General features: G+C 43.6%; 1 protein-coding gene across 5 annotated transcripts in view; it reads left to right on the top strand.

Moving 5' to 3' along the window:
* Positions 1-26401, top strand: part of TNRC18 (trinucleotide repeat containing 18) — a 1341710-nt gene that overhangs the window by 1225245 nt on the left and 90064 nt on the right. For all 5 annotated transcript variants that reach the window (XM_075317830.1, XM_075317829.1, XM_075317828.1 and 2 more), the window contains one exon: positions 17775-17849. In XM_075317830.1, the coding sequence (XP_075173945.1) occupies positions 17775-17849 (75 nt within the window). The remainder of the gene's footprint in view (positions 1-17774; positions 17850-26401) is intronic.

Below are 26401 nucleotides of genomic sequence, written 5' to 3'. Positions count from 1 at the left end.
GATGTGTTTTCGGTTCCAATGGCTTCCCACCGGTAACCCGCTCCCCAGCGGTGTATTTGCCAGAGGAGCCCCTTTTTGCCCGCAGGCTCTGGCCCTGGGAACTCTAGCTGTGGCGGTAGCTGTATTTCCCTTCACGGTTGAGCGGTTGCCTTCAGTCGGGTCTTTGCTGCTGGGAAACCCCGGAGGTTCCCGTCGCTGACGGATTTGACCAGTTTAACGGCGACTCCAAGCCTGGTCGGGGTCCGTAGGCCCTGCCGAATGGTGCTGGCTTCTCTTCGCTCCTCGGTTCGGTACCGGCGGGCCACCGCCCCTCCCCGGTCCTTACGGTTATGCGTCAATCGGCCTCTCCTGCAGACGGTCACCACCGTCTGCCAACATTGCTCTTGGGTGCCCGGGCCACATACCCGGACACGGTCAGTCTGCTCTGGCTCCTCAACTACCACTCCACTCAACTCCCTACTCCTTTCTCTCTTCAACTGGTCTGACTTCCTTTCCCGCCTCCAGGACTGTGAACTCTTCAGTGGGTGGGGCCAACCGCCTGGCTCCACCCCACCTGGTGTGGACATCAGCCCCTGGAGGGTGGCAACAAGGATTTGCGTGTGTGACTGTTGTGCCTAACCGGGGTGTGGGGTGTATTGTTGCAGTGCCTGTGACGTCCTGGCTTGTCCAGGGCGCCACAAAGTCATACATATGATATAAAGTGACAGAGTGCAATTAGATAGGGACAAAGGTATCAATAGATGTTATAATGATTAGGAGGATAGTACTTACTAACAATGAGTGTATGTAGGGAAATCCTGACGCCTCGACTTACATTTCTAAAAGTCTTCTTCAGGAGTGCTTTTCTGTGATATCTGTATTGCAGCTGTTACTACATTTGTAAAAGTGTGCTTTTTGTATTGGAAAGGCAATGTGTATTTATTGTATTTTTCTACTCTTTCTGCAACCTATTAAAGTAATTTTGTTTTGCATTTTTTAGCAATACTGTAATTACCATATAAGTGCACTATACTATTTAGGATTTTTGTACCTATACAAATATACTATTTGTGGGTTTATCCTGCTTTTTTCAGTAGTGGATTGATAAAATTGTTTTTTAGTATTTTTGTTGTTAATATGTTGTTGATATACTTACATAAAAAAACTTTTTAGCACAATATACTTTGTGGTTGCTGTTGTTTTAGTCACAATCATGTGCAGTCTATTGGAAATGTATTCATAACCATTGAGATTTTCCACATTTTTTTTCAAGTTACACACACAAAATTAAATGTATTTTATTGGGATTTTATGTGATATACCAATACAAAGTAGCAAATATTTTAGAAGTGTAAAGGAAAGGAAATGATAGATGGTTTTCTAAATAATTTAAAAATGTAAATCTGAAAATTGTGATGGTCATTTATATTGAGCCTCTGTGGTCTGATATAATGATTATTTTATGGAGCCATTTGCTGGATATTCTTCACCATTCTTACATTGCAAACTTGCTCGGCTTTAACCGTCCATCTGGGATTTCACTTCCATAAATGAAAGGATTATTTTTTCTATTTGGCCTGTAGTTGATATCCCTAAATAAAATCTTAAGTGACCAATTGCCTCCATCTGTTTGTAATGTATTCCTAATATGACTATAGCTGTTCTGTGAAAGCCTCAGCGGCTTCAGAACATTAGGGATCAAACAGCATCATGAAAACCAAGGAACACACTGGACAGGTCAGGGATAAAGTTGTGGGGAAGAGTAATGCAGGGTTAAGTTATAAAAAAGTAACCCAAGCTTTGAACATCTCACAAAGAACAGTTCAATCTATCATCTAAAAATGGAAGCAGTATGGCACAACTACAAACTTGCCAAAACATGACCGTCCACCTAACATCACAAGCAAAGAAAGCACTAATTACAGAAACAGCCAAGAGGTTCATAGTTACTCTGAAGAAGCTGCAGTGATACACAGTTCAGGTGGGAGAGTCTGTCCACAGGACAACTGTTAGTGGGATACTAAACATATCTGGCCTTCATGGAAGAATGGGAAGACGAAAGCCATTTTTGAAAGCAAACCATAAGAATTCTCAGTTGCAATTCACAAAAAGCCATGTAGAGGACACAGCCAGCATTTGGAAAAAGGTACTCTAGTCAAATGAGACCAAAGTAGTACTTTTTGGGCTAAATGCAAAATTCTATGTGTGAAAGGAAAACTAACGCTGCACATCACACTGAAAATATCATTCCCACCGTCAAACATTATGGCAGCATCATGCTATGGGGATGCTTTCCTTCAGCAGCGACAAAGAAGCTTGTCAAAGACGAAGATAAAATTGATACTAAATACAAGGCAATTCTGGAAGAAAACCTGTTCGAGGCTGCAGAAGACTTGAAACTGGGGCATATGTTCACCTTCCAGCAGAGCAACAATCCTAAACATACTGCCAGATATAAACATACTGCTACAATTGAATGGTTTAGATCCAAACATATTCATGAGTTTGAATGACCCAGTCAAAGCCCAAACCTAAATCCCATTGAAAATCTGTGGCAAGACTTGAAAATTGCTGTTTACAGACTCTCTCCATACAATCTCACTGAGCTAGAGCTACAGTTAGGTCCAGAAATATTTGGACAGTGACCGAATCTTTATGATTTGGGCTCTGCATGCCACTGTTTGTTTTTTTTTTAATTTTAAATTAAACAACTAAGATTTAATTGAAGTAAGACTTTAGGTATAATTACAGGGGTTGAACAATTATATCCTGTGAAATGTTCAGGAATTGCAACATTTTTCTTCAAAACCTCCTCATTTCAGGGACTCAAACGTAATTGGACACATTTACTTTACCATAAATAAAATTTTCATTTTTAATACTTTGTAGAAAATCCTTTGCAGGGAATGAATACTTGAAGTGTGGAAGCAATGGACGTCACCAAACGCTGGGTTTCCTTCTTTTTGATGCTTTGCCAGGCCTTTGCTGTAGTTGCTTGTTTGTGGGTCTCTTTACATTAAGTTTTGTCTTAAGCATGTGAAAATGCATACTTGATAGGGTTGATATCTTGTGATTCACTCGGCCATTGCAGAATATTTCTCCTAAAAAAGAAAAACTCCTAAATTGGTTTTGCAGTATGTTTTGGGTCATTGTCCATGTGTATGGTTTAATCAACCTTGATGCATTTCGTTGAATCCGAGCAGAAATTATAGCCCTGTACACTTCAGAAATTATCCAGTTGCTTCTTTCTTTGGTCACATCATCAATAAACACTAGTGACTCAGTGCCATTGGAAGCCATGCATGCCTTGCCATCACACTGCCTTCACCATGTTTTACAGAGGATGTGGTGTGCTTTGGATCTTCATGAGCTGTTCCAACCCTTCTGCTTACTTTCTTCTTCACATCATTTTGGTAGAGGTTGATTTTAGTCTCATCTTTCGAAAAAATTATTTTCCAGAACTGAGATTGATTTTTTAGATGCTTTTTGGCAAAATCTAATCTGGCTTTTTAATTTTAAGGCTGATTAATGGTTGCATCTTGCGATGAACCCTCTGTATTTGCTCTCATGAAGTCTTCTCTTTATGGTAGGCTTAGATACTGAAACAAAAACTTCCTGGAGAATGTTCTTCACTTGAAGGGATGTTGAAGGGGATTTTCTTCAACATGTAAAGGATCCATCACTGTTGTCTTTTGTGGACAACCAGGCTTTTTTGCGTTCCTAAGCTCATCAGTGTGCTCTATTTTTGCAGAATGTACCAAGTTATTAATTTGGTCACTCCTAACATTTCTGCTATGTTTTTGTTGAATTTCTTTTTTTTTTTTTTAGCCTAATGATTGCCTGTTTCCCTTCCATTGAGGACTCCTTTGATAGCATGTTGTGGGTTCACACTAACCACTTCCAAATGCAAAATCCACACCTGGAAAAAGCTCCAGGCCTCTTACCTGCTTAATTTATTATGGATTAATGAGGGAGTAGCCCATGCAGCCCATTAAAGAGCTTTTGAGATTACTGTCAAATTACTTTTGGTCCCTTGAAAAAGAAGCAGTTAAATATTAAAGAGCTACAGCTAAACCTTTACTCCAATTAGGATGTGGATACCCTCAAATAAAACCTGATAGTCTGAACTTTAAGCCCATATTTATTATATAAATGTATCTTTAATATGGTTTTGTAAACAGCTAAAATGCAAAAATGTGTGTCACTGTCCAAATATTTTTGGATCTAACTGTATTTTGTAAAGAAGAATGGGCACAAATTTCAGCCTCTAGATGTGCAAACCTCGTAAAGACATACCACAGAAGACTTGCAGCAGTAATTGCAACGAAAGTTGGTCCTACAAAGTATTAATTGAAAAGGGCTGAATACAAATTCAAGTTACAATTTTCAAATTTATATTTTTTAATTATTTAGAAAACCATGTATAATTTCTTTTACACTTTAGAAATACTTGCTACTTAGTGTTTTTATACAGAAGTTTAAATAAATCAGTTAATTTATTAGGAGTCAGGAAATATATAAAGCAGCCTATAAAGAGACTCCTACAAACAAATAATTTGTATAAAATTAATTTTTATTGATGAAACTATTAAAAACATGTTAAGAGTATTTAGAAAAAGGGATTCTCCGAACAAAAAAAATTTACAATGATTTTATAACATCACAACTCCTGTGATATAGATCAGTTCACAGAGCCCAAATGTGGACCAACTTGTATACCATAAAGTGTGACTATACCTAGAATAAAAAACAAAAAACTGAGCTGTAACAAAAAATCAGTAACCATGCAACATTACAAGCATGTAAATGGCAGCCTCTAGACAGGAAAAAAACAAAGAGAAAAATTATATGAAAAATACCCTGAATAATAATAAATTAAATCCAAGTGCTTAATAGCAGAGAACTTATTATATACATTTTTGCAAAAAGATAAGAAGCCATCCCACCTCGTCAAGGTGTACCCATCTGGGACAGTCCCTAACCAACTAAAGTTAAAAACATTTTCTATACCTGACTTGTGTCATGCCAAAACTCCAATGTGAATAGTAGCAAGTGGTCACCTAGGTCCCAGATTAATTACACAGCGCTGTAGGAAGAAGAATTAATTGTTCAGCCTCAGTAAAGGAAGGGCTGCACCCCTAACTTGCACTAAAGCAAGAGAGCAAACAAAGAAACAAAAAACTGAGCTTTAACAAAAAATCAGTAACCATGCAACATTACAAGCATGTAAATGGCAGCCTCTAGACAGGAAAAAAAAAACAAAATTTCTATGAAAAATACCCTGAATTATTAATAATAAATAAAATGCAAGTGCTTAATAACAGGGTACTTGGTATACACAGTGCCTTGCGAAAGTATTCGGCCCCTTTGAATTTTTTAACCATTTACCACATTTCAGGCTTCAAACATAAAGATAAAAAAATTTAAATTTTATGGTGAAGAATCAACAACAAGTGGAAGTGGGATACAGTTGTACAGTTGAATGAAATTTATTGCTTATTTTAAACTTTTATAAAAAATAATAAACTGAAAATTGGGGTGTGCAATATTATTCGGCCCCTTTAAGTTAATACTTTGTAGTGCCACCTTTTTGCTGCGATTACAGCTGCAAGTCACTTGGGGTATGTCTCTATCAGTTTTGCACATCGAGAGACTGAAATTCTTGCCCATTCTTCCTCTGCAAACAGCTCAAGCTGAGTGAGGTTGGAAGGAGAGCATTTGTAAACAGCAGTTTTCAGCTCTTTCCACAGATTCCCGATTGGATTCAGGTCTGGACTTTGGCTTTGCCATTCTAACACCTGGATACGTTTATTTGGGAACCATTGCATTGTAGATTTTGCTTTATGTTTTAGATCATTGTCTTGTTGAAAGACAAATATCCATCCCAGTCTCAGGTCTTTTGCAGACTCCAACAGGTTTTCTTCAAGAATGGTCCTGTCTTGGCTCCATCCATCTTCCCATCAAATTGTACTATCTTCCCTGTCCCTGCTGAAGAAAATCAGGCCCAAACCATGATGCTGCCACCACCATGTTTGACAGTGGGGATGGTGTGTTCAGGGTGATGAGCTGTGTTGCTTTTACGCCAAACATATAGTTTGGCATTGTGCCTAAATAGTCTGATTTTGGTTTCATCTGACCAGAGCACCTTCTTCCACATGTTTGGTGTGTCTCCCAGATGGCTTGTGGCAAACTTTAAACAACACTTTTTTTGCATATCTTTGAGAAAGGGCTTTCTTCTTGCTTCTTTACCATAAAGGCCAGATTTGTGCAGTGTACGACTGATTGTTGTCCCATGGACAGACTCTCCCACCTCAGGTGTAGATCTCTGCAGTTCATCAGAGTGATCATGGGCCTCTTGGCTGCATTTCTGATCAGTCTTCTCCTTGTTTGAGATTACGTTTTTGAGGGACGGCCGGGTCTTGATAGATTTGCAGTGGTATGATACTCCTTCCATGTCAATATGATTGCTTGCACAGTGCTTCTTGGGATGTTTAAAGTTGTGGAAATCTTTTTGTAACCAAATCCGGCTTTAAACTTCTCCACAACAGTATCACAGACCTGCCTGTTGTGTTCCTTGGTCTTCATGATGCTCTCTGTGCTTTAAACAGAACACTGAGACTATCACAAAGCAGGTGCATGTATACGGAGACTTGATTACACACAGGGGGCTTATATTTATCATTATCAGTCATTTAGGACAACATTGGATCATTCAGAAACCCTCAATGAACTTCTGGAGTGAGTATGCTGCACTGAAAGTAAAGGGGACAAATAATATTGCACGCCCCAATTTTCAGTTTATTATTTTTCATAAAAGTTTAAAATAAGTAATACATTTTGTTCAACTTCACAATGGTGTCCCACTTGTTGTTGATTCTTCACCATAACATTAAAATTTGTATCTTTATGTTTGAAGTCTGAAATGTGGAAGAAGGTTGAAAAATGCAAGGCGACGAATACTTTTGCAAGGCACAGTACTTTTTTGCAAAAAGTTAAGCCATCCCACCTCGTCAAGGTGTACCCATATGGGACGGTTCTGAACCATTAGGGACCGGACCAGATGGGTACACCTTGACGAGGTGGGATGGCTTCTTACCATTTTGCAAAAATTTATATACTAAGTACCCTGTTATTAAGCACTTGCATTTTATTTATTATTATTCAGGGTATTTTTCATACAATTTTTCTCTTTGGTTTTATTTCTTTAGAATGTAACCTTATTGAATCATAAAAAAGACAAGGTACTGTAGGATAGGAATTATGCTTAAGATGGAATGGTGAACAATGTTTGCAGTATCTAAATAACGATAATAAGGAACCAGAAAAATGGCCAGGTTATCACTGCACTGCTGAAGGGTAATGAAAGCAGCTAATAGACTTTCGATGTGTTTCAAAGAGGTCACCTTTCTTCCTCAGGATACCACCTAAGGAAGAAGTGATTATGGTCTAATGATTTATCTTCCATAATATTATTAACCCTTTCATGACCAAAGACGTACTTATACGTCCTTAGTCGAGTCCCTGACTTTGATGTGAGCTCACGCGCTTAGCTCGCAACTTTCCCTGCACATATAGGCTGATCTGAATGGAGATCCACCCATGCCTGTTAACTAACTCTGAGAGCAAGATCTAACATGTGCCCGAGGTAGCAAGCTATTCCTTGCCACCAGTGGCGCTTCGTGATGTGATCAAGGGATGCCGATGGGTTTTTATGATAGCCGGGGTCAGCTAATGACCCCTGTTGCTGTCATGATGACGTTCCTGTGAATGCCAGCTGAACACCGGCATTGTCAGGAGATTAGCATTTCTGCTGTTCAGAGGATTGCTGAAGCATCGAGCAGAAGTGATTGGACACTGCAGGCTTTAAAGTAAAATCATTAAATATGGAAGAAAAAAAAGGTTTTGAAAATATGGAAAAATAAAAAAAAACTCACAAGTTCCACTCATCCCTTTTTTTGCCCCATTGCAAATAAAACAATAAAAAATACACATATTTTGTATCGCTATGTTCAGAAATACCCGATGTAGCAAAATATAAAATCAATGAATCTGATCAGTAAAGGGCGTAGTGAGAAAAAAAATCGAATTTCCAGAATTATGGTTTTTTGGTTGCCTCAATATTGTATTAACCCCTCCACGACCGAGGACGTAACGGTACGTCCTAATTCATGAAGGGGTGATCACCAATGGATGTTGTTGTCGCTGGCAGCAAATGAGCCTAGCTCCATAGGCTCCAGCTTGGCCTGAACCCTGGATCAAGTCACTGAATGGCAGTTTGAGCTTCCATCCACATATAGCCAGCCATAAGCAGATCACTTCTAGGGGAGGGTGAGTGGGCATTTTCAAACTTATTTTTTTTGGTGCACATTGCATGTGAGCACACTGTTGTTACCCCCAGAGTGTGCCGTTCAAACATTGCAAGCAGCTCGCACAGGGCTGAGCACCAAGCGTACCTGAGCACAGCTTTGCTTAGAAGCTGTAGAGGCTTGAGAGCCAACTACCAATTTAGTAAATCAGGTGATGTGCATCTCTGTAATAAGGAGGGGTGTGGTGTAATGACATCAACACCCTATATAATGTGCTTAATTATTAGACAACTTCTTTTCCTTTGGAAAAATGGGTCAGAAGAGAGATTTGACGGGCTCTGAAAAGTCCAAAATTGTGAGATGTCTTGCAGAGAGATGCAGCAGTCTTGAAATTGCCAAACTTTTGAAGCGGAATGACTGAACAATCAAGCGTTTCATGGCAAATAGCCAACAAGGTAGCAAGAAGCGTGTTGGGTAAAAAAGGCGCAAAATAACTGCTCATGAATTGAGGAAAATAAAACGTGAAGCTGCCGAGATGCCATTTGCTACCAGTTTGGCCATATTTCAGAGCTGCAACCTTACTGTAGTATTTAAAAGCACAAGGTGTTCCATACTCAAAGACATGGCCAACGTAGGAAGGCTGAAATACGACCACCTTTGAACAAGAAAAATAAGATAAAACACCAAACTGGGCCAAGAAATATCTTAAGACTGATTTTTCATAGGTTTTATAGACTGATAAAATGAGAGTGACTCTTGATGGGTCAGATGGATGGGCCAGAGGCTGGATCAGTAAAGGGCAGAGAGCTCCACTCCGACTCAGACGCCAGCAAGGTGGAGGTGGGGTACTGGTATGGGCTGGTATCATCAAAGATGAACTTGTGTGACCTTTTCGGGTTGAGAATGGAGTGAAGCTCAACTCCCAGACCTACTGCCAGTTTCTGGAACACAACTTCTTCAAGCAGTGGTACAGGAAGAAGTCGGTATTGTTCAAGAAAAACATGATTTTTATGCAGGACAATGCTCCATCACATGCATTCAACTACTCCACAGTGTGTCTGGCTAGTAAAGGTCTAAAAGATGAAAAAATAATGACATGGCACCCTTGTTCACCTGATCTGAACCCCATAGACAACCTGTGGCCCCTCATAAAATGCGAGATCTACAATGAGGAAAAACAGTACACCTCTCGGAACAGTGTCTGGGAGGCTGTGGTGGCTGCTGCACGCAATGTTGATCGTAAACAGATCAAGCAACTGACAGAATCTGTGGATGGTAGGCTGTTGAGTGTCATCATAAAGAAAGATTGCTATATTGGTCACTAATCTGGTAGCGAGATGTATATGCACGCCGCCATTATGCTGACTTACCCCGCCCCCATCGGAAGTCATGTGATGTAATCACGTGACTTCCGGTGGTTGCCATGGTAGCACAGGGTCATGTGATGACGCCTGTAGCTAACATGAGTCACTGGCTCTCAATGCCGGAATAGTGTCGGCATTGAAAGTAAAGCAGCATATCTGCAGATCTCAGCTGTGTAGCTGTGATCTGGAGATATGGCAGAGCGATTAGATTGCTGATCGTTATAGTCCCCTAGTGGGACTGGTAAAATAAAAAAAAAAAATTAACATTTTTTTAAAAAAAATAAAAAAACCTAGTTCAAATCACCCCCCTTTCGCCCCATTGCAAATTAAAGGCTTAAAAAAATAAAAAATATACACATATTTTGTATCGCCGCGTTCATAAGTGCCCGATCTATTAAAATATAAAATCAACTAATCTGATTGGTAAATGGCATAGCAGCAAAAAAATTCCAAACGCCAAAATTACATTTTTTTGGTCGCCGCAAATTTTGCGCAAAATGCAATAACAGGTGATCAAAACGTAGCATCTGCGCAAAAATGGTACCGTTAAAAACACCAGCTCAGGATGCAAAAAATAAACAATCACTGAGCCCCAGATCTAAAAAAAGTGAGAACGCTGTGGGTTTGTGAATTTTTTTAACTTCTTAAGCGGGCTTTACATGCTACAATAAATCTTAGGATGTGTCGGCGGGGTCACGTCGTAAGTGACGCACATCCGGCATCGTAAGTAAGATTGTAGCGTGTAAAACCTACGTGCGATTACGATTGAACGAAAAAACGTTTATCGCACGCACGTCGTTTAATTCCTAAAAATTGAACGTGAGGTTGTTCAATGTTCCCGAGGTAGCACACATCGCTGTGTGTGACACCCTGCGAACGATGAACAGATCTTACCTGTGTCCCGCGGCTCCCGCCGGCAATGCGGAAGGAAGGAGGTGGGCGGGATGTTTACGTCCCGCTCATCTCCACCCCTCCACTTCTATTGGCCGGCTGCCGCGTGACGTCGCTGTGACGCCGAACGTCCCTCCTACTCCATGAAGTGGACGTTCGCCGCCCACATCGAGGTCGTATGGAAGGGTAAGTACGTGTGACAGTAAATAATCGTTTGTGCGACACGTTCAACAGATTGAACGTGCCGCACATACGATGGGGGCGGGTACGATCGCATACGATATCGTATGTGTAATCGTACCGTGTAAAGCAGGCTTTAGATACAAGTAAACCTATTCATGTTTGGTATCTACAAACTCGCACCGACCTCAGGCATCACAATGATAAATCACTTTTTCCATATAGTGAACCTGGTGAATAAAATATCCCAAAAACTATTGTGTGATCACACTTTTTTTTGCAGTTTTTCCATACTTTAAATTGTTTTGCTATTTTTCAGTACACTATATGGTAAAACTTATGGTTTCATTTAAAACTACAACTCGTCCTGCAAAAAACAAACCCTTATATGGAAAGATTGACAGAAAAATAGAAAAGTTACGGCTCTCGGAAGAAAGAGAGGGAAAAAAATGGAAAAACGCAAAACGCCCGGTGGCTTAAGGGGTTAAATTATTTATTTAAATATTTTTTTTTAATAAAAAAAAGCCATATGCCGTCCCTCTTCTTTTGATATACTGCCAAGATAAGCAGATGGCTGGGGGCTGCATCCTGTAGCCATATGCTTTATCTTTGCTCGGTATCATAATAAGATAAGATAAAACTTTATTCATCCCACAGTGAGGAAATTTGCACATTATGGGTAATATGGGTGGACTCTATTCTAATTTATTTATTCATTTATTTATTTTTACACCAATATAGGGACACGCACAGAAAGTGTCTCTGATTGAAAGCAGTCAGACACGATGTCACACAGTCTGAGTGCAACTAATCAGAGATGCTTGGACTGCCAGTGGGCGGGGAAAGCAGTGCTTATGCATGAGGGTAATGAGCTGACCCAGAAGTAGTGTGAGCAGCCTGGAAGCAGTGTACAGCCGCACGGGTGATTCAGTAAGTGTAACACGCCTGCTTTCCCCTCTTTTTCTTTATTTTTCTTTTCTTTTTATTAATTACCTGAGTTGCCGACCCCGGCACATTACCTAGAGTTCACTGAGATGTCTGGGCCTGGGGTTGGTGCTCAGGTACTTTTGAGCTTGTGCGATCCGGGTCTGCATATCACTAATTCGGGCAGTTAGGCTGAGGCCACACCGGGAATAGTGCGAGTGGTCGCATGACACTCTGCTCAGGCTTGCAGCACAGCGGGAGCTGAGTGTCATGCGACTGTGGTCCGATCCTGCGATTAGACCACAGCTGCGGAGTGGAGGGCCAGCACTGTGGAGGAGAGGGAGGGATTTATTTCCCCATCTCCTCCGTTGCCGTCTGATGCGAGAATCGCATTGCACTCCACTGTAATGCGAGAGCAATTCGATGATTCTCTCACCTCCATAGACTTGAATGGGCGCGAGTGAAACAGGATCGCATTCCACCTGCAGCATGCTGCAATTGTTTTCTCGGTCCCATTAGAGCTAAGAAACAAAATCGCTCATGGGAGCGGACCCATAGAACCTTTAACAGCAAAAAAGATACGTATCAGGCACCAGGCTTACTAATAATTAATGATATCTAGGGCGGACCTTGAATAGTGCAAATATATATGACTAGAGGGTGGCCCGATTCTAACGCATCGGGTATTCTAGAATTTATTGTGTAGTTAATGTATGATTTTTGTTAAATATATATATATATATAGATATAGATATAGATATAGATGTTGTTGTGTGTAGTTACCAAGTGTTTGTGTAGGGCGCTGTAAATGTTCTGGGTGTTGTCTGGGTGTGGGGGGGTGAGAGCAGTGTTGTTTGTGTGTTGAGTAATTTGTGGAGCGCTGTGTGTCTGCAGCGTTGTGTGTATATGGTGCTGTGTGTGTTGCGTGGTTTGTGTGGGGTGCGTGTGTATGTTTTGGGGGGAGGTATGTTTTGTGCAGTGTGTGTGTGTTGGAGGAGTAGTCCTGGGGAGAGAGGAGTATAATAGGAGTAGTAGTCCTGGGGGGAGAGGAGTATAATAGGAGGAGTAGTCCTGGGGGGAGAGGAGTATAATAGGAGGAGTAGTCCTGGAGGTAAGGAGTATAATAGGAGGAGTAGTCCTGGGGAGAGAGGAGGATAATAGAAGGAGTAGTCTTGATGGGAGAGGAGTATAATAGGAGGAGTAATCCTGGGGGGAGAGGAGTATAATAGGAGGAGTAGTCCTGGGGGAGAGGAGTATAATAAGAGTAGTAGTCCTGGAGGTAAGGAGTATAATGGGAGGAGTAATCCTGGAGGTAAGGAGTATAATAGGAGGAGTAATCCTGGGGGGAGAGGAGGATAATAGGAGGAGTAGTCCTAGAGGGAGAGTAGTCTAATAGGAGGAGTAGTCCTGGGGGAGAGGAGTCTAATAGGAGGAGTAGTCCTGGGGAGAGAGGAGTATAATAGGAGTAGTAGTCCTGGGGGGAGAGGAGTATAATAGGAGGAGTAGTCTTGGGGGGAGAGGAGTATAATAGGAGGAGTAGTCCTGGAGGTAAGGAGTATAATAGGAGGAGTAGTCCTGGGGGGAGAGAAGAATAATAGGAGGAGTAGTCCTGGGGGGAGAGGAGGATAATAGGAGGAGTAGTCCTGGGAGGGAAGGAGTCTAATAGGAGGAGTAGTCCTGGGGGGAGAGGAGTCTAATAGTAGGAGTAGTCCTGGGGGGAGGAGTCTAATAGGAGGAGTAGTCCTGGGGGAGGAGTCTAATAGGAGGAGTAGTCCTGGGGGGAGGAGTATAATAGGAGGAGTAGTCCTGGGAGGAGAGGAGTCTAATAGGAGGAGTAGTCCTTGAGGAGAGGAGTCTAATAGGAGGAGTAGTCCTGGGGGGAGAGATGTATATTAGGAGGAGTAGTCCTGGAGGTGAGGAGTATAATAGGATGAGTAGTCCTGGGGGGAGAGGAGTATAATAGGATGAGTAGTCCTGGGGGGAAGGTGTCTAATAGGTGGAGTAGTTCTGGGGGGGAGGTGTCTAATAGGTGGAGTAGTCCTGGGGGCAGGTGTATAGGTGCCTAATGTGTGCGGGGGGCGTGGCAGAGCAGGCAAAGTGTGCAGGGGAGGGAGTGTGGCCGAGCGGGCAAAGTGTGCGAGGGGCATGGCCGAGCGGGTAAAGTGTGCCGGGGGTGGTGAGGTGTGGCCAAGCAGGCAAAGTGTGCGGGGGGGCATGGCTGAGCGGGTAAAGTGTGCCGGGGGTGGTGAGGTGTGGCCAAGCAGGCAAAGTGTGCGGGGGACGTGGCCAGGCCAAGCCGAGTGACCAATGCGTGCGGGGGGCGGGGCCCGGGCCGAGCCAAGTAGCCAATGCATGCAGGGGCAGGGCCAGGCCGAGCGAGCGGCCAATGCGACGGTTGTCATTGTAATGACGTCATTTTGGAGCAAGACAGACAGACAGACAGAATAAGGCAATTATATATATAGATATTTAATCAAAGTGGCAAAAAACACATACATAATTAAAATAATTTAAAATCAGACATGAACATGATACACTGTTAACTCCATGGATCAAGTAAAGAGGTAAAAAGGGATATCATGTAGAAAAATAGTACATGCTATGTATGCCCTAAACCTATATAGGGACTCCAATAACCTGCATATCTATCCCATCCAAAATCTATAGTTGCATAGCTCTGGAATGATCGTAATGAAAGGCCAGCCGTGTGACAGTCTGTGGCCGCCAAAAAAAAAAAGAAAGGTGTTTGTATATTATGCCAGAGGCTTAGTAACCAAAAAATAGCTACAAATTGAATACCTGTGTATCACGGCCTCAAAAAAGGTTTTCCAGAGCAATTGTAAAAAAAATGGACAACGCCAGATCTGACACAATTCATTTTTTTTTGCCGGACACAAAAAACGTAGCATGCAGCGATCCTTATGGCGGCCGCACATACACATTTCACCGGATCCGGCGCAAGCCGGATCAAAACGCTAGCTCATGTGGCACAATCCGGCTTAAACATCACACTATGAGGGAAAAACGAACACAGCGCCGGATTTTTTTCCAAAAAACGCTGGATTGCGCATAATGTCAAAAAGTGATGTGTGAAAGAGGCCATACATGATGAGTCCTGTCCGGCGGCCGCACAAACACATTTTGCCGGATCCGGCACACGCCGGATGAAACGCAACACCATGCACGGTCCAGCTCTAACACATGACTATGGGGAAAAATGGATCCGGCGCTGGATCCGTTTTATCCATTTTTCGCCGGATTGTGCCTGATGCTAAAAAACTGATGTGTGAAAGCAGCCCAATAACTGGCAGCTGGAGTCAGTCTGCTGGGGTTTATATAGAAGGGAACCGCAAGAAGCAGAAGTCAGCGGCCCTCGCCGTAAGTATAAAACAGATACTTTATTAAATCTTTATAAAAACAGTTGACACACTGCGCTTGCGGGTGGGAGGAGAGAAGGATGAACAGGTGTATGAATTGAGACGACGGCCATTTTGCGCTTCTGTGCGCTTTTCCAGATCCTGAGGCCTATAGGTGCGCAAAGAAGTGTGAAACAGCTGTTGTCTCAATTCATCCACATGTTCATCCTCCCTACAATCAACCCCCCACCCGCTAGTCCAGTGTGGCAATTGTTTTTATGAAGATTTAATAAAGGATCTGTTTTTTATGTAGAGTGAATGCTGCTGACTTCTGCTACTTTGAATCACTCTGTATCACCTGCTGCTGAGATTTAGCAGCAGAGCACCACTGGATCCACATGAGGCACACAGTATTATGAACATGAATGGTGAGTAAAGACATTTTCAGTAAGGATAGTGCAGAGTTGGCATTTCTTTCTTTCTGGATTGACATAGTAGGGAACCCCGCCAATGGCTCTCAGTAGTGAGTTAATTACCTATCAGCTCACTGCACCAAAACACAAGTTAAAACAGAAGTAAAATGGTCTCACCAATCAGTGTCATTACATCGCCTCCTAACAACCATTTCAGAGTTCCAGCAGCATATTCAAACACAGATTTGACACTAGGCTGCTTTCTGTAGTTTTGATTAAAGACAGTATTACCTGTTGCAGATCTACCAGCTCTATGCATTTTGAACCATTGGTTGTCAGCTTTAGGCGGGCTTTGCACACTAAGACATCGCAGGCCGATGCTGCGATGCCGAGTGCGATAGTGCCCGCCCCCGTCGCAGCAGCGATATGTGGTGATAGCTGGCGTAGCGAAAGTTATCGCTACGCCAGCTTCACACACACACTCACCTGCCGTGCGACGTCCTTGTGGCCGGCGACCCGCCTCCTTGTTAAGGGGGCGGGTCGTGCGGCGTCACTGCGACGTCACACGGCAGGCGGCCAATCAGAGCGGAGGGGCGGAGATGAGCAGGATGTAAACATCCTGCCCACCTCCTTCCTTCCGCATATCCTACGGAAGCCGCAGTGAGGCCGGTAGGAGACGTTCCTCGCTCCTGCGACTTCACACACAGCGATGTATGCTGCCGCAGGAGCGAGGAACAACATCGGACCGTCGCGTCAGCGTAATCATGGATTACGCCGACGCTGCACCGATGATACAATTACGACGCTTTTGCGCTCGTTAATCGTATCATCCAGCCTTTACACACTGCGATGTCGCATGCGATGCCGGAAGTGCGTCATTTTCAATTTGACCCCACCGACATCGCACCTGCGATGTCGCAGTGTGCAAAGTGCCCCTTAGTCTTAAGGGTGATTTAGACGCTGCGACATCGCCAGCGATGTCGCGAGCAATAGCACCCGCCCCTGTCATTCTTGCGATATGTGGTGATCGCTGCCGTAGCGAACAATATCGCTATGGCAGCGTCACACGCACATACCTGCTTAGCGACGTCGCTGTTGCTACTGAACAATCCCTCTTCAAGGGGGAAGTGCGTTCGGCATCACAGTGATGTCACAGCGGCGTCACGAAGCGGCTGCCCAATAGCAGAGGAGGGGCGGAGATGAGCGGGCGGATTATCCCGCCCACCTCCTTCCTTCCTCATTGCCGGTGGACGCAGGTAAGGAGATGTTCGTCCTTCCTGCGGTGCCACACATAGCGATGTGTGATGCCGCAGGAATGACGAACAACCAGCGGCATGCACCACCAACGATATTATGAAAAGGAGCGACGTGTCAACGATCAACGATTTTTGACGTTTTTGTGATCGTTGATCGTCGCTCCTAGGTGTCACACACAACGATATTGCTAACAGCGCCAGATGTGCGTCACTAACGATGTGACTCCGACGATATATCGTTAGTGATGTCGCAGCATGTAAAGCACCCTTTATGCACAGTGAACAATCAGTGCTAATCAGTACTGGGAATGTGGTTGGACTACCAGGCAGTAGGCTAATAAAACAGTGATTTTATAAAAACTACAGTAAGCAACCCAGTATGTGATACATCACTGGAATCAGGGTCTGTGCCCCAACATGATGGGATGCTGCTCTCAGATGAGGTAATAAAAACCAGGTCACAGATTTCCCTTTAAATGTTTGTAAGTGCATGCTCCCACATTGCGAATTTGCAATAAACCCTAACCATGGCAAATCCGCAAGTATCCACAGGGAAATTCACAGACAGATGCACACTGACCAGCATGGAAATCCTGCTAAGAGTGGAGAGATCTGTAGAAGAGGCCAGTATTCGGTTTGTTTTCAGTATTCGTTTTGTTATTTTGGACTTGCAGGTTTTGCTATGGGTTTACCAATGAACTCCAAAGAAAAACGTAATTGTACATTTTGAATACCCCTTTGAACTTGGAGTTAAAAATAATAAATAAATGAAATCTGCAACATAATTCAACAGTCTGCTGATTAGAAATATATACAGTATATCCATACAGCGGTCAATTTCTGCAAAGATGATGTCAATCATACGTGTGTTAGAATTTTAAATTCTCAACTACTTACTGCTACTGAAAAATGTTGCTGATTTTCCGATCAGAAATCGAAACGGAAAATCAGCAGCATTTCCGGTACATATTCTGCCTAGCAGTAGTATTAGTTTAGCATTGAAAAATCTGATGACAGAACATGTGGGGGTTTTTTCAGTGTGCTTGTTTATTTTATGTTTATTTTATGTTTTCTTTTTATACTTATGTTTGCTATTTATTCACAGAATTGGGATCCGCAACTTGGTAAAGGTAGAATATCCAGCCTGCAGATCTCTATCCAGAGGAAAGACTTTATGGAGGTAAATTAATGATTAGAAAGATGAGTATTGTTATTCAAACTTCAATGTAAAATAATGCCAATATCAAGGGTTTTAATCTATATTGAATATAAATTATAATTTAACGACAATATCCAGTTCCTTAACACCTTTTGACATCTACAAAACATGGCAAATAGCAGACTTAAGTGTATGGTGTGGTCTCAGCTGAACCTGCTCCATACATGATGCATTCAAGGTTGCCAATTTTAATTCTTATTTTATCCGGATAGTCTATCAAAAAATCACAGATAAACAAAAAATATTTTACGGACACATTAGAAAACCATAATAAATCATTATGTTTATAAGTGATACATGTCTCTAGCCCATAGATCTGGTATGGAAACATCATCTGCATTTACTGTAAACAGTAAAATGATGATAATTACAGTTTAAATAATCTGTACAAGTTTTATCAGCTTCAAAAAAATCACTGATGCCTTAAAACTTTTTTGCCAACAGGGAAAAAAGGTGCCTTATTTTTATGGACTGTCTGAATTTCTGGATGGTTGGCAACCCTGGGCACATTTCACCTGTGTTGTATAGCCAGCACTTGCCACTGACCACTGCGACTAGTGTCAGGGATCATTGGTGCCATTTAACCCTTAAATGTTGTTGTTAGTCACTGACAGCATCATTTAAGTGGCATGGGGTCAATCTCCTCCTGCAATGCGATTGTGTAATACCAATAAATAATCAAGCCTGTTAGGGCCTACTGAATACCCGTCACTGCCATTTTGCTGTTCCGATATAGCCAAAGCTTTATTGCATATTTTGACTTCCCCATTGAACTTGGAGAAGATCCACAATAAAACAACATATTATTTTGCAATATAAATGTACATGCTGCTAACAAAAGAAAATCACACAGCAGATCAATTTATGTAAAGAAAATACCAATTACACATAGATTAGAATTTTAAGGTTTAATTTTCTTTGTTTTTTTTGGCTGGTCTTCATGGGAGATTGTTAAATTAAAAGTACAGTATATGTTACTTGCTTTACACTTGATCAAACTATTCAAAAAGAGGGGGTGGGAATGCACAGCCAATAATATACATATAATAAGAATAGGTAAGGGTGCACAATCTCCTGGAATATATGACCAAGAAAGAACAAAGAAGCAGATCATAAAGGCACTGCATTAACAATATGTAAATATAACAATTAGGGATGAGCGAATGTATTCGCCACTATTCGGTATCCGACGGATAATAGGGTATCCGAGGTATCCGCTATCCGACGACTAATATGGCATTCGCTCCGGTACTTTCATTTTCGTTTCTGGACTTCCTGGCGCCATTTTCCAGCCAATGAACACATCTGAAGTTGCTTGCCCTCACAGTAAAGGCTACTTTACACGCTGCGATATCGGTCCCGATATCGCTAGCGTGGGTACCCGCCCCCATCTGTTGTGCGACAGGGGCAAATTGCTGCCCGTGCCACACAACATCGCGCAGACCCGTCACACATACTTACCTGCCCGGCGACGTCGCTGTGACCGGCGAACCGCCTCCTTTCTAAGGGGGCGGTTCGTGCGGCATCACAGCGACGTCACTGAGCGGCTGCCCAATAGAAGCGGAGGGGCGTAGATGAGTGGCCGGAACATCCCGCCCACCTCCTTCCTTCCTCATAGCGGCCGGGAGGCAGGTAAGGAGAGGTTCCTCGTTCCTGCGGCGTCACACATAGCGATGTGTGCTGCCGCAGGAGCGACGAACTACATCGTTACTGCTGCAGTAACGATAATCGAGAATGGACCCCCATGTCACCGATGAGCGATTTTGCATGTTTTTGCAACGATGCAAAATCGCTCATCGGTGTCACACGCAGCAACATCGCTAATGCGGCCGGATTTGCGTCACATATTCCGTGACCCCAACGACTCCGCATTAGCGATGTCGCAGCGTGTAAAGCCCCCTTAACGCTGCAGCCATCTTTGTTGTGGTGTTACTGTGATTGGCTTGGCCGCCCAGCGTCATAGGGGCAATATAAGTCAGCCACCATTTTGTCTGCACGCATTCATTCCTGAGCTGCCGGTGTAGTGAGACTGCTTTGTGTGCGGTACAGCGTTTTTCTACTAGTCCTTCTAAGGGCTGAAACTATTTAGCATTAGCTGTTAGGGACTGTGTAAATCATACAAACAGGTATAGGGACAGTGCAGTTCGTTCTATGACATAGTGTTCCTGCTGCAGAATCCAAAATAATCCTTTTAAGGGCTGAAGACACTGTCCACTGTGTGCTAGCAGCTGTGTACATCATAGAACTGCTGCTGCAAAAAAAATCCTCTTAGTGCTGCATACGGTCTGTTCCTGCAGTGTGTGATATAGGGGCAGCTTACTCACAGGCAGGGAGAGATTTAAGGCTGTCCTGACATCTGCTACTATCAACAATCTCAGCACTGCTACATCCCTTGTGTCTGTTATACTAGCAATAGGTATTACAACTTGCAAAAAAAGTCCCAATATTGTAAAAACAAGGGGTTCAGGTGTAGTGTAGTGCCTGTCAGCCACCATCTCAATTCACAGTTTGAGTGTTAGCCAATTTTTATTAATACTTGCTGTCAGGGGAACAACTTCTGCCTGAAGGCCAGTACCTTCCTAGCATCCACCTAGCATATTTTGGGGAGCTTCATATCTTACAGCACCTAGATAGTGGCTTTCTGCAACTAACACAGTCTGAGTGTTAGCCAATTTTTATTAATACTTGCTGTCAGGGGAATGTGCCGCCCCCGTGCCAGCAGCCGGCGCTGCTCGGATCCGGGCCTTCCGGGGTGGTGGCTCAAGGGTCTCCGGACCCGGGGGTCTTGCGCAGGGGTGGGATTCAGCCGGTTCTGTCCGGTTCTGGAGAACCGGTTGTTAAAATAGCAGCTGGTTCCCAGAATCGGCAAGAAACAGCTCTGGCAATCCGGTTCCCTGTATTCATTTGTGCTAGTGTCTCTTTAAGACACTAGCACAAATGAATCCCGTACCTCCGCGCCGCACTTCCGGGTTCAGTGCAGCCTGTCTGCTCCCTGACCCGGCGTGCAGCGACACGATGACGCTGCAGACAGGTCACGGCAGTGTGAGGAGGTAGCTCCTCCTTCTGCCGTCTGTCAGCGTCAGTGTGCAGAGTGCCGCGGAGGACGGAAGACACAGGAGAGGCCACCGCTGCTTGGAGCAGGTAAGCGCTCAGTGAGCCGAAGATGCAGGGAGAGGGGCCACATAAGATGGGAACTATATGGGGAGAGGGGCCGCATAAGATAGGAACTATATGGGAAGAAGGGCTGCATAAGATGGGAACTTTATGTGGCTATATGGGGAGAGGAGGCCATAATAGGATGGTATTTGCATGGAGAAACGGGCCATAATGGGATGGTATCTGCAGGGGGAAAGGGGCCATAATGGGATGGTATCTGCAGGGGGAAAGGGGCCATAATGGGATGGTATCTGCAGGGGGAAAGGGGCCATAATGGGATGGTATCTGCAGGGGAAAAGGGGCCATAATGGGATGGGATCTGCAGGGGCAAAGGGGCCATAATGGGATGGGATCTGCAGGGGGAAAGAGGCCATAATGGGATGGGATCTGCTGGGACAAGAGGCCATAATGGGATAGGATCTGTTGGGGCAAGAGGCCATAATGGGATGGGATCTGCAGGGGGAGGGAGACCACATGGGATGGAATCTGTAGGGAACAAGATACCGCATGGGATGGGATCTGTTGGGGGAAAGGAGCCACATGGGATGGGATCTGTATGAGGAAGGTCGCCCATTCCAATTTTAGCAGGGCTACTTTAGTAATAATTTTTAAAAACTGTAAAAAAATTGTTTAATACAATAACAGTGACAGTGACTGGAACAACTGGTGCTGGACACGAGAGTGACGGTAGAGGAGGGGAAGAAGGGGAAAGAGATTTTACTTTAAATCAACTTTTTTTGGTTGAGGAAAATGCGTGAAAATGGGTGTGTCTAAAAAATGGGTGTGGTTACAGAATGGGTGTGGTTTTCAAATGGGCGGGGTTTACAGAGAACCTGTTGTTAAAAATTTGAATCCTACCCCTGGGGCCCGCCCCCTCCTGGATTCCCCAGGAGTCCATTCAAAGGTCAATGTGGGAGACCTGCTTACTATGCGCCTGTGTAACCACTCCTCGGTCAGCCTTATGGATTACCTGTCTTGTACTCACTCAGCATGAGTGCAGTACTCAGTGGTGCCTGACCAGGTCAGGGGCGCCACAGAAGAAGTGATGACAGTCAGCGCCGGATGAAGAGGAAAAGCAGAGATGAATAACCTTAGCTAGAGACGTCACTGGTAATTCAGTGTATTAAATTAACACACACACTATACTGTACACTGTATACAGAGCTCCTGTATATAATGTCACTGGTGAGCACTGCATTACCTATACACTATATACAGAGCTCCTGTGTATAATGGCACTGATGATAATATTAGTGTTATTAGCATTGTAGTTTTTATTCATTATCATTATTGTAGCATTATATGTCCTTGTGTGGTAGTAATATGTCGTCTAGTCATGTTCTGCTGATATTTGTCTCATGTGTGGTATTATTTGGTCATTATGTGGTGTTGGTTATAGTGTCACAGTATTTCTCCCTTGTATGTGGTTGTATTCGGTCACTATGTGGTCTGATTATGGTGTGGAGGTATTACTCTCTTGTATGTAGTTATATTCGGTCATTATGTGGTGTGGTTATAGTGTTGCAATATTTCTCCCTTGTATGTGGTAATATTTGGTCACTATGTGGTCTAATTATGGTGTGGTCGTATTACACTCTGGTATGTGGTTGATTTTGATCACTATGTGTTGTAGTATGTTATCTGGTCATAGTGTCTCGGTATTTCTCCCTTGTATGTGGTATTATTCGGTCACTTTGCAGTCTGGTCACAGTTTGGCGGTATTTCTCCCTTGTATGTGGCTGTATTTGGTCACTGGTGGTAATATGTGGTCTGGTCACGGTGTGGCGGTATTTTTCCATTGATTGTGGTATTTTTGGTTTTGTTATAGTGGATTGTGTTGTGTATGGAGGTCACATTTTCTCTCTATAAGGGGGAGATTATTTCCAATAGAAATTAAATACTTAAACATTTAATCCCTCCCTGTCCTGTGACTATTACACTGCAGTAAATATGCACTTACAGAGGTTCTCCAGTGAAAACAGGTCTTTTCTAAGGCCACGTGCACACACTGAGTATTCAGTGAGCTTTTTACCTGAGTATTTGAAGCCAAAACCAGGAGCGGTAAAATCAGAGAAAAAGTATAATAGAAACACAGGCACCACTGCTGCATTTATCACCCACTGCAGGTTTTGGCTACAAATACTGATGGAAGAGACTGACCAAATACTGAACGTGTGAACGTGGCCTAAGGATAAGTGATAACTTATTCATCAGTAGGGGTGTGATTGCTGGGACTTGCACCGATCGTGCAACTTTTATCCCCCATTACACTGGAGCTCATATCCGATTCGACCCGTGACCCATTCATTCCCTCAGTGGCTGCGAGCGCTGTTTGTTTTTATCTGGCTGCTCCACAGAGGATGAATGGAGCTGCGGTCACACACCCCACTTGCCACTGCAAAGAGTTCCCCAATATTCCGATCAGTGCGGTTTCCACTGGTCTGGTTCCACCGATCAATAAGTTATCACCAACCGAACCTGTGGATCGGTGATAACTTGTTTTCACCAAAGACCCCATTACTGTAATTGTACATCCCAGTTATGGTGCAGAATATAGATGTGCAGGAGCCGCCTGTGCTTTACAGTCAAAGCACCACAATAATAGGGATAACGCTAATGGGCGTTTATATTTAACTGTAGGGAGGGCCCCTGGAGTCAATTCCCCTGGTGGGCCCCAGACACCCCAGTCCAACCCTGCAAAAAGTTCTTTTGGGCACAAAACAGCCGTCATTCTGAGGGGACCTGCACCCAGCTCTCCTCACGCTTTTTATCTGCACCATTGAATTAAATAAAGAACAATTAAATTGGAATCCTCTTTAATCAACGAGCAGCCACGGCCAGTTCATCACCTGGAATGACTTGAACTAACCTACTCCTTGCTGGCACCTGTATGAGGCACGGCGCGGTCGTGCAAGACCCTTTCTCCTCTTCTTTTGTTGCTCATTGCGGACTGCCTGTTTGGTCTTGTTGCACACACTGCGTTCGTAGGAGAATGTGTTTCATTACTCTTACTTGAGCAATTATGGAGAATATGGACAGTTCCAATGAGTTGGTAACCTTTTTTTCTGATTGCAATTTGAAAAAAAGAGATACAGAAGTGCTGGGCTTAAAAGCACTAGAATACAAAATTAGTACCCTCTCTAAAAAAGAGTCAGTTATTTTGGACTGTAAAAACTCTACATTCTTATATGGAAAGTGATCATGTTCCTAGAGGACTAAAGGGTACTTTGCACGCTGCGACATCGCTAGCCGATGCTAGCGATGCTAGCGATGCCGAGTGCAATAGTACCCGCCCCCATCGCACATGCGATATTGTGTGATAGCTGCCGTAGCGAACATTATCGCTACGGCAGCTTCACACGCACTTACCTGCCCTGCGACATCGCTCTGGCCGGCGAACTGCCTCCTTCTTAAGGGGGCGGGTCGTGCGGTGTCATAGCGACGTCACACGGCAGGCGGCCAATAGAAGCGGAGGGGCGGAGATGAGCGAGATGTAAACATCCCGCCCACCTTCTCCCTTCCGCATAGCCGCTCCTGCGGCTTCACACACAGTGATGTGTGGAGCTGCAGGAACGACAAACAACATCGTACCTGCGGACTCACCGACATTATGGAAATGAATGACGTGACACAGATCACCGATTTTGGACTGTTTCACGCTCGTTCATCTTCTCTCCTAGGCTTTACACGTTGCGACATTGTTACCGGCGCCGGATGTGCTTCACTTTCGATGTGACCCCGACGATATTGCAGTTGCGATGTCGCAACAGGCAAAGTACTCCTAAGAGTTATTAAAAGTTTAACCCATTTTCAAGATGATTTGGATTTTATACATGACTGGGAAAAAATCCAACTGGACTTTTCAATGCAATTGTGGCGTCTTGTACGAAGTCAAAATGAAAAAGAGTATAATGCTTTAAGTTTAGAACTAGATTCTCTCAAGAAAGAAACTCGTGCTAGAGTTACAGAAGAATACTGGCTAAATTTCATCCAGAAATTGGATAAAAAATTGATGTTGATCTAAACAGATATTAAAAATAAAAAAGAGAAACATTTATGAGGTACATAAAGGATTATGAAATGGGACAGGTTTTTTTTGGACAAAAGATAATTCTAAGAAGTACAACAAAAAATCATATATATAATCTAAACGTCCGGGTACTTTTAATAAGGGATACTGGACAACGGACTCTGAGTCAAGTGGCTGAGAGGAGGTTACTTTTGTTCCCTCTACTCAGTGCGACTTTTCCACCCTCTGCCCTTTTAGGAGGCGCTGTAGGAGAGGAGGCATAGGACCACAGGAACGGAAGAGAAAATTTGTCTCATGGAGAAAGTAAATCTTATTTTGAACTATAAGGCTAAAGTCGACACAGTAGTAAATTTAACTAATCACGTATTGTCGGATGATATGCATTCTGTATTATCAAAGGGGCTAAATTTCTGTATTCCGCAAGTATTTGACTTTGTTGAATTTAGGGTTGATTTATTGAAGGCAATCAGAAAAATCCATCTGCATAAATATTACCATTCTAATAAATCTTTTATTCAACCCATTTTGGAAGAACAAAAACCTTGTTTTATGGATCCTTACTATTTTCAGTGCAATAAAGCTTTTGATGAGGAGCTTAAACGTGACTCAGAACTTCTGTTGAGTTTAACTGATGATACTATTGGTAATGTAGCCTGTTCAACAATGACGGATTCCCCTTGTTTCACAAGAGGAGTTAAGTCTAACTTTTGCCCTCCTGTTACTCAGGGGAATCTGATTGATCTATTTCAGTAACGGGTTCTAAAGGTAGAGGCTTTGATTTACCAAAACTACCAAAAAATCTAAGCAGAGGAGGATTGAATGCAGTTCAGATTATGTGTGGCTGGGAAGAAGTCATATTCCGCAAAGCTGACAAAGGCGGAAATGTTGTACTCCTTTCACGTGAATACTATATCAATGAAGCCAATAGACAATTGAGTGATGTTAGTACATATGTCGTGGGCGGAGGGGACGCGCTCGCTACGCTCGGGTCCGGGGACTTCTGCTGCTGCTCGGTGGCTCGAGCGGTGGGCCGGACCCGGTGACTCGAGCAGCGCTCCTTGCCCACGAGTGAAAAGGGGGTGGTTTGTTTTGGGAGATAGTTCGTGATGCCGCCCACGGGTCGTGGTGATAATGGGCACCACCGCTGCTGGTGATGGGGATCCCGGGAGCGATGGCAGGGAGCAGCTAGGATGTTGTCCCCTCCGTGGGTAGGGGTTGGTGATCCCGGGGCCCGGTTGTGGAACGGGGAGACTGGATGGCTGGGGCGCAGGGTTGCAGGGGCAGCGCGGTGCGGTGCCGGTTGGCACTGTGGTACTCACTCAGGCAC

This window comes from Anomaloglossus baeobatrachus, chromosome 7, assembly GCF_048569485.1.
Source record: "Anomaloglossus baeobatrachus isolate aAnoBae1 chromosome 7, aAnoBae1.hap1, whole genome shotgun sequence".
In the NCBI taxonomy this organism is placed as follows: domain Eukaryota; kingdom Metazoa; phylum Chordata; class Amphibia; order Anura; family Aromobatidae; genus Anomaloglossus; species Anomaloglossus baeobatrachus.
Note: the sequence above shows the minus strand (reverse complement) of the source record. Positions and strands in the feature narration are given on the sequence as shown.